The 15,643-nt window shown below is 45.6% G+C and overlaps 1 protein-coding gene across 4 annotated transcripts in view; it reads left to right on the forward strand.

Annotated features, from left to right (window-relative positions):
• LOC105497579 (collectin subfamily member 11) overlaps positions 1-15,643 on the forward strand; it is a 50,035-nt gene that overhangs the window by 13,506 nt on the left and 20,886 nt on the right. For 3 of the 4 annotated variants that reach the window (XM_071076170.1, XM_011768763.3, XM_011768766.3), the window contains one exon: positions 7,075-7,146. The exons of the other annotated variant lie outside the window; for it this stretch is intronic. In XM_071076170.1, the coding sequence (XP_070932271.1) occupies positions 7,075-7,146 (72 nt within the window). The remainder of the gene's footprint in view (positions 1-7,074; positions 7,147-15,643) is intronic. 4 annotated transcript variants of the gene reach the window in all.

Consider the following 15,643-nt stretch of genomic DNA (forward strand, 5'->3'; position numbering starts at 1 on the left):
AGGAGAGGCAGCGTGCAGGGCAGTGCAGCTGGAGGTCAGAGAGGCAGCATGCAGTGCAGTGCAGCTGGAGGTCAGAGAGGCAGCGTGCAGTGCAGTGCAGCTGGAGGTCAGAGAGCAGAGGCAGCGTGCAGTGCAGTGCAGCTGGAGGTCAGAGAGGCAGCGTGCAGGGCAGTGCAGCTGGAGGTCAGAGAGCAGAGGCAGCGTGCAGTGCAGTGCAGTGCAGCTGGAGGTCAGAGAGGAGAGACAGCGTGCAGTGCAGTGCAGCTGGAGGTCAGAGAGGAGAGGCAGCGTGCAGGGCAGTGCAGCCGGAGGTCAGAGAGGAGAGGCAGCATGCAGTGCAGTGCAGCTGGAGGTCAGAGAGCAGAGGCAGCGTGCAGTGCAGTGCAGCTGGAGGTCAGAGAGGCAGCGTGCAGGGCAGTGCAGCTGGAGGTCAGAGAGCAGAGGCAGCGTGCAGTGCAGTGCAGTGCAGCTGGAGGTCAGAGAGGAGAGACAGCGTGCAGTGCAGTGCAGCTGGAGGTCAGAGAGGAGAGGCAGCATGCAGTGCAGTGCAGTGCAGCTGGAGGTCAGAGAGGCAGCGTGCAGGGCAGTACAGCTGGAGGTCAGAGAGGAGAGACAGCGTGCAGTGCAGTGCAGCTGGAGGTCAGAGAGGCAGCGTGCAGTGCAGTGCAGCTGGAGGTCAGAGAGGAGAGGCAGTGTGCAGGGCAGTACAGCTGGAGGTCAGAGAGGAGAGACAGTGTGCAGTGCAGTGCAGCTGGAGGTCAGAGAGGAGAGGCAGCATGCAGTGCAGTGCCTACTTTTAAGGAAACAGACACATACATAGTCACCATTCATTCATTAGACAAATGTCTGTTGAGAATCTACCAGGCAGGCTCCGGGCTGGGATGAAGAAGCCATGGTCTGTCTCCTTACAGTCCCGCCATTCAGCCCAGGACATGAGGTGGCATCTGGTCTGCGAAACACGGCACGCGCCCTCCCCCTGCACCACTTGCATTTTGGATCCTGAAACCTTTGCCGACTCCACATTTGGCTCTAGAATCTTCCTGGGCACACACGCCTGGCTGCCACTGACTGCTGGTGGTGCTTGAATGACATTTATTTGTCATTCCAGGCCTCATAATAATATATCATCTTTACATTTAGAGAGAATGACAACTCCTTTTAATGGGAAAAAAGCAGTCTTTTTTTTAGTGGTTAAAAAAATGACTGTAGGTGGGAAAACATTTATCTGTATTAACAAATGTGTTGCCTGGAAATATGAAAGGTCATAGTTCTTCTTATAGGTTTTATCAAATTAATTTTTTTTTGCTTTTTTTTTTTTCTTTTTGCGATGGAGTTTCTCTCTTGTTGCCCAGGCTGCAGTGCAGTGGTACGACCTTGGCTCACTGCAACCTCCACTTCCCGGGTTCAAGCGATTCTCCTGCCTCGGCCTCCCAAGTAGCTGAGATTACAGGCACGCACCACCATGCCTGGCTAATTTTTGTATTTTTAGTAGAGACGGGGTTTCACCGTGTTGTCCAGGCTGGTCTCGAACCCCTGACCCACCCGCTTTGGCCTCCCAAAATGCTGGGATTGCAGGTGTGAGCCACCATGCCTGGCCTATCAAATTAATTTAAAAATCATTTACTGCCATTCTTTAAAACAGCATTGATAAAGCCAGTAATGGGACCTGAATAACATGCGCTGTGGGAGGTTTGCTCTTCTGACATCTGACGGTCTGTCTGTGCCGTCTCCCCTTGTGTAGAACAGGCCAAGCAGGCTGAGGTCCCGGCTTCCTCCTCTCTGACTTCCCGTGGCCCTGGGGTGCCGTGGCACTTGCTGTGGCCGGCAGGGATGTGAAGTCGCTGGCACACGAGTTTGTTCAGCCTTAGAAGCCGGTGGCACGACAGTCAAGCACTGTCCACGGATCTTCCTCAACTGACTGTAAATATGTTGAAATACCTTAGGTTCTCCATAAAATAACTGGCGCGTGCCTTCCTAGCTGGGCGGGAAATGACCCCAGATGCAATCTAGGTAAAAGATTTTTATTCGTAGATTTGTGCATGATTTGCAGGGAAGCCAGGCAAACAGTAAATGCCAGCCACGTTTTGTTTCTTTGAGCAAGGAGAGAGCCGCATTGTGATGATGGTGGGAAGTGAGCCAGCGGTTGAAATGTTAGCCTCTCCTGGCAGAGAAATAACTTGTCATTAGAACTGTGTAGTCAATCATCTGAAAATGAAAAGGATGCTCGCTGGGTCTACATTACAAAATGCACAGCGCTGAGTGGGGAGGTGTATAGACATCCTGCTCTGGAGTCATTACCTGCAGGGACATACATCTTTGTGACCCCTGGGACCAGTGGACAATGAACACTTCAAACCCTGCCAAACTGGCCAGGTGCAGTGGCTCATGCCTGTGATCCTGGCACTTTGGGAAGCTGAGGTGGGAGGATAACTTGAGCCCAGGAGCTTGAGACTACCCAGGGCAGCATAGTAAGACCGCATCTCTGGGGGAAAAAAAAAAAAAACCCCAAAAAACAAACAAAAAAAACAAAACAAAAAAACCAAGAAAACAAACAACCCTGCCAAATTGTGAACAGTGCTTGAGAACAACCTTGGTTCTTAAGATGCGTGGACAGGGCAAGTCTGCAAGGCGGAGGCGACGGGGACCGCAGAGAAACCAGGGCAGCCCCGCCATGGATGGTAGGCCTCTGTACTCTCCGGTCTTCAGTGCTGCTGGTCCCGAACCAGGGATTAAAATACTTTTTCTCGTGACAACCAGCACGGCGTCTTCCAGGGCGTATTTTGTTCAATCCTCATCAGAGCTGAGGAGGGCCAGGCTGGGAGGGCTTACGCTGGGTTTTGCACAGGAAGGAAAGCAGTTTCTGACTCCAGGTTTGGGCTCCCCACACTGCAGGCACAGCCATGAGGCATTTGGGGTACCTGCTGCCCAGCGCTGGCTGAAACACACCTGGCCCTGTTCAGCAGACACAGGTCCATTAAGCAGAGCCCCTGGGAGATGGCGTTTAAGTGGATTTTGTGATTAGCTGAGATATATGAGGAAAATCCATGTGAAATCCTCTTCTTTCGAAAGTCGTGCTGTTTTTAATGACTTACTGTTCTTTCTTTCCTGCTTTAGTAACGAGAGTTTGTCGGACACTGTAATGTGTGGTGTTCTCAGGGTCCTTCCCTGCCTCCAGTTGTTACTATGAACTATTTTTCTTTTCTTTGATTTTGTTTTTTTTTGGTTTTTTGCTTTTTTAGAGACAGGATCTTGCTCTGTCATCCGGGCTGGAGTGCAGTGGTGCAATTAACTGCAGCCTCCAACTCCTGGGCTGAAGAGCTCCTCCCACCTCAGCTTCCTGAGTCGCTGGGACTACAGGTGCACAGCAACACATCCTGCTAATTTTTTTTTTTTTGAGACGGAGTTTCACTCTTGTTGCCCAGGCTGGAGTGCAATAGCGTGATCTCGGCTCATTGCAACCTCTGCCTCCTGGGTTCAAGTGATTCTCCTGCCTCAGCCTTCAGAGTAGCTGAGATTACAGGCACCCACTACCACATCCGGCTAATTTTTGTATTTTTGGTAGAGATGGGGTTTCAACATGTTGACCAGGCTGGTCTCGAACTCTTGACTTCAGGTGATCCACCCGTCTTGGCCTCCCAAAGTGCTGGGATTACAGGTGTGAGCCACCATGCCCAGCCCTTGCTAATTTTTTTGTAGAGATGGAGTCTTGCTGTGTTGCCCAGGCTGCCTTTAAGTGATCCTCCTGCCTTGGCCTCCCAAAGTGCTGGGATCACAGGCACGAGTCACTGCACCTGGCCAACAAGTTTTCAAAAATCAGATTAGAGACAAGCAGATGGATGCAGGTGGAGGTTGGTCAGAAGCTATCATGACAAACTTGTCCTTACTGCTTTGTCTTTAGGAGGAGAGGAGACGAGGGTGAGTAGTCATGCTGGTTAGTGAGTCTCGCTGTGAGGTTTCGATGCCTGAGGAAGGCGTGGTAAAGACACACTGGCGTGCCAGCACATCCCAGCTTGGACATGTCACTTGATTCTCACAGCTGCGTCTTCACCTGTAGAGTGGACACAGTGCCCAATCCATGGTGAAGTTATTATGCAAATAAGTGAATGCCATGTACAAACTCCAGGAGCTTTCTTAAGCAGTTTGAGAAGAGCTGGCAGACCTGCTTAGTGTTAATTCTCTACGAGTGCTGTTGGAGCACCCTCCTCTTCCTGGTGCTCTGGGGGACCCAGGGTTGGGTGAGATGGAGCTGCGTCTTCTCGGAACTTTCAGCCTGTGGGGGAGAGAGCAGACTGCTGTCATGTAGGTGGTGTGAAATGCTTTATGAAGGAAACATTCTTCTGCCCTCCTCTCGGCCACAATCACTGTTGGCCTGGACCATGGCATGGATGGTCAAGTTATCCCCATGGCCCGTGGCATGGATGGTCAGGTTATCCCCATGGCCCATGGCATGGACGGTCAAGTTATCCCCATGAGCTCCAGGCATGAAGTTGCTGGGCTGCCTGCTGCCCCAGGCTCGCGGCTGGCTCTGCCCAGCCACCTGGCTTCCCGTCAGCCCTTCCAGCCCTTCCCCCTCGTCTGTGCACCTGCTGACCCTGTGCTCGGAACACTTCCTACTCTGTGCCTGGCTACCCTGCTCAGCAGCTCAGACTGAGAGCCACCCCTCAGAGGGACTTTTCGGATCTTGCCGTCTAAATTATGGCTCCTTTGTTGAGGTGATTGCCTCATTTTATTCTTGCGCTCCGTGTTGCTAATTAGAATTCTTATGTCAATCTGATTCTCATTCACAGGCATGCAGTCTATAAAACTGTTTTCCCCTCCTGGGTAGCTGACAGAATTTTCTCTTTATTCTCAGTGTTCTGCGGTGTCGCTCTGACATATCTGAGTTACTTTTCTCTGATTTTCCCCGTGTGGTTCTCTGCAGGCCCTTTCACAGCATTCTTTCATGGCTTTCCTTAGTACTGGGAAATTGCAGCTACTGAGTCTTCACAGCCACAAAGCCTTTGTTCCTCTCTTTCCAGAAATGCTATAAGATGGCCATTGGCATCTGTAAGTTTTTCCTTCAACTCTCAACTTCATAACTTCAAAACAAATGACACCTGCATTTCTTATTAGTACTGCCCCGTGAACAATGCTTCCTCCTCACCCCTGGCTTCACGAGGCCCCTTCGTCCTTGGCCACCGGGGACTCGCCTTTCTGCGGAGTGGCTCCCGCGCAACGTCTTTGCTCGGCTCTTTCCGCCGCAGTGTGCTGTTGTTCACGGACTGGCCTCTCCCATGTTATAAGGACCTCAGTTCACCGATTGCACAGTCAGCGTCCGGCTGCTCCACCTTTCTGTCTCCTCTGTTCTTTCTTCTGCACGATGCTGGTGCCCCTGAAACCTCTGGGGATTCTTAATGCTGAGTTTATCTTGTTAGTGGATGTTTCTTGCTAAACTGTCAACACTTTTCTTTTCTTCTTACAAGATAGGAAAGCAGACTTGAGAACTACTTGGAGCCTCAGGGCAGCGTGTGAGTGTCCACCGTGGGTCAGCCCAGGGGCAGCCCGGAGGCTTCTCAGCAGGTGGCCCTGGGGGACTGGGGCTGGGTCACGGGGGTGATGTGGGGATGTGCCAGCCGCTGTCGCTGTGCTTTTCTCTTTGTTACTTGGATTTAAATGGAATGTCCCCTCCGTGAGGCCAGATAATCAGCTTTGGGGATTTTGTGGAGGGATCTGTAATCTCAGCTGAGCCTCTCTCCAAGACAAGGTGCAAATGGAGAGTTATAGAGAAGCAAAGTTTACGTGAACGCTGGCACGATTGTGCAGAGAGGGAAGGTGAACTTGTAGCATGTCAGTGCACACACATGCACACCCATGCACATGCACACACACACATGCACACCTACGCTCACACACGCACACATGCACATGCACCCACACGCACATCTATGCACATGCACACACACACGCACACAGATGCACACACGCAGACGTGCACACACACGCACACATGTGCACACAGCTGCACACACGCACACGTGTACACACACATGCACACACACACTCCCTCTCTGCAGCCATTCAGAGGAGGGATAGTGCAACAGGTAAGAAATGCGGCCTTATAAAAATGACTACAGAGCTGAGTCCCAGCCAGCAGATCAGAGTGGTCCTGTTGAGAGAATCCAGAAGAGCCTCCGGGAGAACCAGGTGAGAAGGCGGATGCTGGACAGGAGCCGGCTGACCAGGCAGGCTGGGCAGAGGGCACAGAGTAGGGAATGACCGGGATCCGAGGTAGAGACCACACTGAGGAGGGGCTCAAGTACTGGGCGTCACTGATAGCTAAATCCAGAGACATAATAGAATTCCGTGTGTTTCAGGACAGTGGTTTTGGTGTGGATTAGAGTGTGGGGAGCAGACTGGAGCGGAGGCGTTGGTGCCCACAGGCCTTCCTGAGGCCCCTGGCCTCACTGCGCACATCTCTGAACTGTGCCTTGTAGGGTGTCTCCACCGTGATTCACCCTCTGTCTCCCGCACCTGCTGAGCCCCGGAAGCGGGTGGACGTGCCCACCTGGTCACAGGCAGCCCCCACGGTGGAGGCCCTGGCTGAGCAGGAGCCTGTGCCTGGGGGACTCATGCTGACAGGGCCGGGGGGTGCTGACATAGCGCCCGAGGTCATCCTTCCCCGAGTACCAAGCAGACGAAGCGCAGGGAGAGGTCGGGGTGTCGCTTCCCGTGGGGGGCACCTGGAGACGCTGCCGCCCTTCTCATTGGTGTTAGGGTGGGGGAGAGCTGGCATTTAGATGGGGCACTGTGTGCCCAGGGACAGACTGGGAGCCCACCAAGAAGGGGAGCTGGTGAAAGAAACATGCCCTTTCTAAGAGAGAAGGTAGGGCAGGGAGAGAAATAGCCCTAAAAACAGAATCAGGGGCACCCAGCGTAGGGGCTGGGCTGCAGGCAGGGGGGAGGGCGTGGGGACAAGGGGCCTGGGCACCTGCAGGGACCCAGAGAGAGCCCTTCTAACTGTTCTTCCTCCACAAATCACTCTGGGATGCTGTGCTGGTCAGACAAGCTGCTAAATGGATGTGACTTCTTCCACAGGGGATGCGGGAGAGAAGGGAGACAAAGGCGCCCCAGGACGGCCTGGAAGAGTCGGCCCCACGGGAGAAAAAGGTACCCACAGCCCTGGGCCGGCCCTCAGACCTCTGAGGATGGAGGCACCACTTCTGCTAGAGCTGGGTGGGGAGGTGGGGGTGGTGGTTCCACAGAGGACAGGACCTGCCTTCTGGGTCCCAGGGAGGCAGACGGCACAGGGCTTGGCTCGGGAGCAAGGAAGGGAGAATGCTCCTTCAGCAGTGCTCCGTGTGCTGACCTGTGCGGCCCCAGGAGAGAAAGTGTGTCCTGGAACTCAGCAGAGGCTCCTGGCCTCTGTAAGCCTCATCTGTAAGATGGGAATAACAGCTTCCAGATCATTTGTGAGCGCTAAGTGGATCAGTGTCGTTATGAAGACACTGTGGCAGGGTACACAGATAGGACCCTCATCACTATGCATCTGTCTCCTCCTAAAGTCGGATGATCTGCCTGCCTTGTGGGACTGTGCCGAGGCTCATGGGAGCCAGTTCATACATGTAAAGGAAATGTATCATGTGTTAAGTAGCTGCACAGTACATGGCAGGGGTTAAACACATGGTGGCTATTATCTTTATATACTCCTTGTTACTGCTTTAAATTTTTTAAAATATTTTGTCTTTTTCTTTTCTTTTTGTTTTTTTTGAGACAGAGTCTTGCTCTGTCGCCCAGGCTGGAGTGCAGTGGCACAGTCTTGGCTCACTGTAACCTCCACCTCCCAGGTTCAAGCCATTCTCCTGCCTCAACCTGTTGAGTAGCTGTCATGTGCTATCATGCCCAGCTAATTTTGTTTTTTTTTTTTTTTTTGGTATTTTTGGTAGAGACTGGTCTTCACCTTGTTGGCCAGGCTGGTCTCGAACTCCTGGCCTAAAGCAATACATTTTTTTCCAAGTCATTAAAAATTGTCTCTAGAAATGCTTTCTCAATATGTATACATCATTCTATAAGAACATATACTACAGTTAGCCAACCCCCCAACCAATCCTTTAACATTGGAGAGTTAAGTTGTTTCCAATTAAAAAAAATTATTATAACAACAAAAAGATGATTAAATATATATTTAAGCCCATACACTGTTTTTGAAACGTTTTTGAGGTGTAATGTTTGGACATTCCCATTTTGAGATTACAGTGCAATCGGTTTTGACCATTGCCCCCACCTGTACCCTCGTCCTGAGCAAGAGCTAGAACATTCTTATTTCATTTAGCGTAATGCCCTCAAGGTTCATCCAGGTCACAAATGGTAGGATTTTCTTATATTTCAAGACTGAATAATATTCTGTTATATATATGCCATGTTTTCTTTATCCACTGATTGGTCAACGGATGCTTAGGTTGTTTTCATATGACGGCCATTGTGAATAATGCTGCAGTCAGCATGAAACTGTAGGGATCTCTTCGAGATCCGATTTCATTCCTCTGCCTGTGAACCCAGTAGTGACATGGCTGGATCATGTGGTAGTTCTGCTTTTGATGTTTTCAAGGAGCCTCTGTACTGTTTTCCATTCCCAGCAGTGATGTCTAAGGGCTCCCCTTTCTCCACATCTTCTCCAATGCTTACTCTCTTTTGACTTTTTGATACCAGCCATCCTCACAGGTGTGAGGTAATGTCTCATTGTGGCTTTAGTTTCTATTTTCCTAATAATTGATGACGTTGAGCACCTTTCCGTATATCTGTTGGACATCTGTATGTCTTCTTTAGAAAAATGTCCGTCTGTAATCCCAGCACTCTGGGAGGCCGAGGCGGGCAGATCACGAGGTCAGGAGATCCAGACCATCCTGGCTAACACGGTGAAACTCCGTCTCTACTAAAAATACAAAAAATTAGCCAGGCATGGTGGTGGGCGCCTGTAGTCCCAGCTACTTGGGAGGCTGAGGCAGGAGAATGGCATGAACCCGGGAGGCGGAGCTTGCAGTGAGCCGAGATCACGCCACTGCACTCCAGCCTGGGCGACAGAGCGAGACTCCATCTCAAAAAAAAAAAAAAAAAAAAAAGTCTATTCAGATTATTTGGCCATTTTTAAATTGGGTTATTTGTTTTTTGGCTATTGAGTTGTATGAGTTCCTGATATATTTTGGATATTAACCTCTTATCAGATACATGGTTTGCAAATACTGTCTCCCGTTCCATAGGCACCTTTCTGTTTTGTTGATTGCTTTCTTTGCTGTGCAGAAACTTGTTAGTTGGATAGGTTAGTCCCACTTACTTATTTTTGCTTTTGTTGCCTGTGCTTTTGGGGTCATATAAAAAAAAATCATTGCCAAGACCAAAGTCAAGGAACTTTTCCCTTACATTTTCTTTTAGGAGTTCTGTGATTTCAGGTATTACATTTAAGTCTTCTATTTTGAGCTGATTTTTATGTATGGTATAAGACAAGGATTCAGTTTTGGGTTTTTTTGCATGTGAATATTCAGTTTTCCCAGTAACACTGTGTATTCTTTGTGCCTTTGTTGAAGGTTAGTTGACTGTATATGCAGGCACGGGCTTATTTCTGTGCTTTCTATTCTGCTCTGTGGTCTGTGTGTCTGTTTTTATGCCAGTGCTCGTTTGAGCAAGTATACTGCTTTGATTACCATCTATCCGTAATATAATTTAAAATCAGGAAGTGTGATGCCTTCAGCTTTGTTTTTCTTGCTGAAGACTGCTTTGGCGATACATGACCTTTTATGGATTCACATGAATTTTAGGATTTTTTTTCCATTTCTGTGAACAGTGCCTTTGGAATTTTGATGGGGATTGCACTGAATCTTTAGATTGCTTTGGGTAGTGTGGACATTTTGAAATATTAATTCTTTTGATCCATGAACATGAGATATTTTTTCCATTTATTTGTGTCCTCAATGTTTCATAGTTCTCAGTGTACAGGTACACAACTCTTCCTTGGTTAAATTTATTCCTAAATATGTCATTCTGTTTAGTGCTACAGTCAGGGAGACTGTTTCCTTAAATTTCTTCAGGTAGCTCGTTGTTAGTGTATAGAAATGCTGCTGATGTCCGTGTGTTGATTTTGTATCCTGCAACTTTACTGAATTTGTTTGTGAGTGCTAACCAGTTTTTAGTGGAGTCTTTAGGGTTTTATTTATATAAGATTATGGCATCTGCAAACAGAGCCAGCTTTCTCTCTCCCTTTCCAATTTGGATCCCTCCCTCCCTCCCTCTCCCTTTCTCTTCCTTTCTTTCTCTTTCTTTCTCCCTTTCCTTTTCTTTCCTTTCCCCTTTCTTTTTCTCTTTCTTGCTTAATGTTCTGGCTAGGACTTCCAGCCCTATATTGAATACAAGAGGTGAGAATGGGCATCCTTGTCTTGTTTCTGATTTTAGAGTAAAGCTTTCAGCTTTTCACCAGTGAGTATGATGTTAGCTGTGGACTTCTCATATATGGCCTTTATTGTGTTGAGATGGATTCTTTGTATATGTGCTTTCTTGAGAGCTTTTATCATGAAACAACACTGAGTTTTGTCAAATGTTCTTTCTGCATCTACTGATGATGATATGATGTTTATTCTCTATTCTGTTGATGGGGTATATCACATTTATTGATTTCTGTATGTTGAACCATAGGCATAAATTTTGCTTGATCATGGTGTATAATCCCTCTCCTTTTTTTTTTTCTGAGATGGAGTCTTGCTCTGTTGCCCAGGCTGGAGTGCAATGGCACGATCTTGGTTCACTGCAACTTCTGCCTCCTGAGTTCAAACGATTCTTCTGCCTCAGCCTCCCGAGTAGCTGGGATTACAGGCATGCACCACCATGCCCAGCTAATTTTTGTATTTTTAGTAGAAATGAGGTTTCACCATGTTGGCCAGGCTGGTCTTGAACTCCTGACCTCAGGTGATCCGCCTCCCTTGACCTCCCAAAGTGCTGGGATTACAGGCATGAGCCACTGCGCCTGGCCGTATATAATCCTTTTAATGTGCTGTTAAATTTAGTTTGCTAGTATTGTGTTGAGGATTTTTGCATCTATGTTCATCAGGGATATTGGCCTGTAATTTTTTTTTCTTCTACTGTCCTTTTCTGGCTTTGGTATCAGGGTAATGCTAGCTTTGTAAAGCTAGTTCAGAAGTGTTCTCTCCTCTTCAGTTTTTTGTAAGATTTTAGAAGGATTGGTATTAATTCTTATTTAAATTTTTGGTAAAGTTTGGCATGAGGATGCCAGGTCCTGGACTTTTCTTTGATTGGAGATTTTTGACTATGGAATCAGTCTTATTACCGATATGTTCAAATTTATTATTTTTTCATTATTCAGTCTCGGTGGGTTGTATGTTTCTAGGAATTTATCCATTTCTTGTAGGTTATTCAAACTTTTGATGTATAATTATTCATATTAGTCTCTTATGACCCTTCATATTTCTGTGGTATCAGTTGTCATTTCTCCATTGCATTTCTGATTTTATTTGAGTTAGCTCTTTTTTCTTAGTGTAGCTAAGGTTTTGTCAATTTTTTTTTTTTTTTTTGCCTTTTCAAAAAGCAACTCAGTTTTGTCGCTTTGCTATCGCTCTTCTAGTCTCTATTTGATTATTTCTGCTCGGATCTTTGTTATTTCCTTACTTCTAACTTTGGGCTTCGTTTGTTTGTTTTTTTCTAGTCCCTTATGGTGTAAAGTTAGATTGTTTGTTTGTAATCTTTCTTTTCCTTTCATGTAGGTATTTGTTGTTATAAACTTTCCTCCTAGAATATCTTTTTTGCTGTATCCCGTAAGTTTTTGTATGTTGTGTTTTCATTTTCATTTGTTTCAAGATATTTTTTGATTTCTTTTTGACTCATTGATTGTTCAGGAATGTCTTGTTTAATTTTCTCGTATTTGTGAATCTTCCAGTTTTCCTTCTCTTGCTAATTCCTAGTTTTATACTGTTGTGGTTAGAAGAGATGCTTGATATGATTTCAGTCTCCTTGAATTTGTTAAGACTTGTTTTGTGGCCTAACGTGTGATGTATCTCGAAGAATGTTCCGTGTGCACCGGGAGAGGATGTGTTTTCTGCGCTGTTGGATGGAGTGTTCTCTGTATGTCTGTTAGCTCCATTCGGTCTAAAGTGTAGTTTACGTACAGTGTTTTCTTATTGATTTTCTGTCTGGGTGATCTTTCCATTGTTGAAAGTGAGGTATTGATGTCTCCTACTATTAGTGTATTGCTCTCTATTTTCCCTTCAGATCTGTTAATATCTGCTTTACCTATTTAGATGCTCCAGTGTTGAATGTGTATATATTTGTAATGATTATGTTTTCTTGATGAATTCACTCTTTATCATTATATAAAAACCTTTTTTTTACTCTTGGCTACAGTTTTTGACATAGTCTATTTTGTCTGATAGAAAATAAATATAGCTACTCCTATTCTGTTTTAGTTTCAGTTTGTGTGGAATATCTTTTTCCATCCCTTCATTTTTCGTCTATGTGTGACCTTAAAGCTGAAGTGTGTCTTTTGTAGGCAGTGTATATAGTTGGGTCTTCTTTTCATTTTTATTTTTTATTAAGCTACTCTATGTCTTTTGATTGGATAATTTAATATATTTACATTTAAAGTAATTATTGATAGCTAAGGATTTGCCATTGCCATTTTGTTAATTGTTTTCTGGTCACTTGGTAGATCCTTTGTTCCTTTCTTCCTGTCTTGCTGTTTTCTTTTGTGGGTTGATACTTTTCTTTAGTAGTATGCTTTGATTCCTTTTTCTCTTTTGTGTATGTACTAGGTTTTTTATTTGTGGTTACCACAAGGCTTATATAAAACATTTTATAGTTATAACAGTCTATGCTAAACTGATAACTTTGATCACACACAAAACTCTACACTTTTACACCCACCCCCCATTTTATGTTTTTGATATCACAATTTACATCTTTTTTATTGTACATCTATTAACAAATTATTGGACCAGGTACAGTGGCTCACACCTGTAATCCTGGCACTTTGGGAGGCTGAGGCGGGCGGATCACGAGGTCAGGAGTTCAAGACCACCCTGGCCAGCATGGTGAAACCTCGTCTTTACTAAAAATACAAAAATTAGCCAAGTGTGGTGACGTGCACCTGTAGTCCCAGCTACTCAGGAGGCTGAGGCAGGAGAATCACTTGAACCCGGGAGGTGGGTCTTGCAGTGAACTGAGATTGCACCACTATACTCCAGCCTGGGCGACAGAGTGAGACTCCATCTCAAAAAAAGATAAATAAATAAAATATATTAGCTGGGTGTGGTGGCACGTGCCTGTAGTCACGGTTGAGGCAGGAGGATTGTTTGAGCCCAGGATCTGGAGGCTGCAGTGAGAGAGTGAAACCCTGTCTCTAAAAACAAACAACAACAACAAATTATTGTGGCTATAGTTATTTTTAATATCTTTGTCTTTTAACCTTTACACGAGAGTTATATATGATTTACACATAACCATTACACCATCAGAGTATTCTGAATTTGACTATTGTTATCATTTGAATGTTTGCCACCTCTAAAACTCACATTGAAACTTGACTTTAATATAGTATTGAGAGATCAGACCTTTAGGAGGTGATTGGATCACGAGTTCTCTGACATTATGAATGACTGCTCCATTTATGAGTTAATAGATGAATGGGTATTACAGGAGTGGGTTAGTTATCATGAGAGTGGGACTATTGTAAAAGCCAGGTGGCCTCTCTCATGAGCCCCCTTACTGTGTGATGCCCTGTGCTACCTCAAGACTCTACGGAGAGTCCTCATCAGATGTGGCCTCTTGACCTTGGATTTCCCAGCCTCTGGAACTGTAAAAATAATTTCTTTTCTTTTTTTTTTTTTTTTTTGAGACGGAGTCTTGCTCTGTCGCCCAGGCTGGAGTGCAGTGGGGCGATCTCGGCTCACTGCAAGCTCCGCCTCCCGGGTTCACACCATTCTCCTGCCTCAGCCTCCCGAGTAGCTGGAACTACAGGCACCCGCCACCTCGCCCGGCTAATATTTTGTATTTTTAGTAGAGACGGGGTTTCACTGTGTTAGCCAGGATGGTCTCGATCTCCTGACCCCATGATCCGCCCGCCTCGGCCTCCCAAAGTGCTGGGATTACAAGCGTGAGCCACGGCGCCCGGCCAATTTCTTTTCTTTATAAATTACCTGGTCACAGATATTCGGTAATGGCAACAGAAAACAGACTAAGACAAGTATATAGTGTTATCAGTTATCTCTACACTTTTAAATGTTTTCATGTTACTAATGAGCATCCTTTTGTTTCAGCTTGAAGAACCTTCTTTTATCTTTCTTGTAAGGGAAGTCTAGTGGTGGGGAACTTCTTTAGCTTTTGTGTATCTGGGAGACTCTTTATGTTTCCTTTATTTTTGAAGGATGGCTTTGCTGAGTACATAATCTCATTGCCAGTTTTTTTCTTTCAGTGCTTTGAATATATGATCCCACTTTCTCCCGGTCTGCAAGTTTTCTGCTGAGAAGTCTGCTGGTAGCCTTATAAGGGTTCTCTTGTATGTGATGAGTTTCTTTTCTCTTTCTGCTTTCAAAATTCTCTTCTTGTCTTTGATTTATGGTAGTTTGATTATAATGTATCTTGGTGAAGTTTTCTGTGGGTTGAACCTATTTGGAGACTTTAAGCTTCATGTACCTTGATGTCTACATCACTCCCAACTTTGGAAAGTTTTTTAGGCATTAATTCTTTAAATAAGCTTTCTATCACCTTCTCTCTATATTCTCCTAATGCAACTTCCATAATGTGAACGTTAGCTTTCTTGATGGTATCCTTTAGATCTCATAGGCTTTCTTAATTTCTTTTAATGCCTTTTTTCTTTTTTCCTCTCTGATTGGATATTTTTAAATGACCTGTCATCAAGCTCACATATTCTTTCTTTTCTTTTGTTTGATCAGTTCTGTTGTTGATGCTCTCTACTGCATTTTAAATTTTATTCATCCTGTTCTTCAGCTTTAGAGTTTCTGTTTGGTTCTTTTTTAAAAAAATAATCTCTATCTCTTCATTGAATTCCTCATTTTTAACGTATTGTTTTTCTAATTTTGTTGAGTTGTGTGTCTATGTTCTCTTGTATCTCACCGAGCTTCCTTAAAGTGATTATTTTTAGTTCTTTGTTAGGCAATTTGTAGATCTCCATTTCTTTGGGATTGGTTTACTAGAGTATTATTGTGTTCCTTTGGTAGTGTCATGTTTCCTTGGTATTTTATATTCCTTGAAGTCTTGCATTGCAGTTTTTTCATTTACAAAAGCAGTCACATCCTCTAGTTTTTATGACTTTTCTTGGGAGAGAAATTTCTTTACTAAACAGCCTGGCTAGGGATTCTGAGGCTCTCTCAGTCCATTTCTATGGAGGCACCTGCTCCACACCTTTTGCTTCTCTTGGAGAGAGGGGTGAATTTTTTAAGAGTATATGCCTTTTCTTGATCCCACAAAACCAGTCTAGGTGCTGTGAGCCTCTCATTAGTTTCCCCTAGGGCAGTGCTCTGAAATGCTCAAGTTCTTGTGCCTTCTTCCCATCCCACACAGTCAAGCTATCTGTCTGTGTGAGATGCTTGCACTTGCCATCTGTGGGGGTGCCTTTGGGGAGCTGGCGGAGGGATGGGTGAAGCATGTGAGC

Source organism: Macaca nemestrina, chromosome 13 (assembly GCF_043159975.1).
Source record: "Macaca nemestrina isolate mMacNem1 chromosome 13, mMacNem.hap1, whole genome shotgun sequence".
In the NCBI taxonomy this organism is placed as follows: domain Eukaryota; kingdom Metazoa; phylum Chordata; class Mammalia; order Primates; family Cercopithecidae; genus Macaca; species Macaca nemestrina.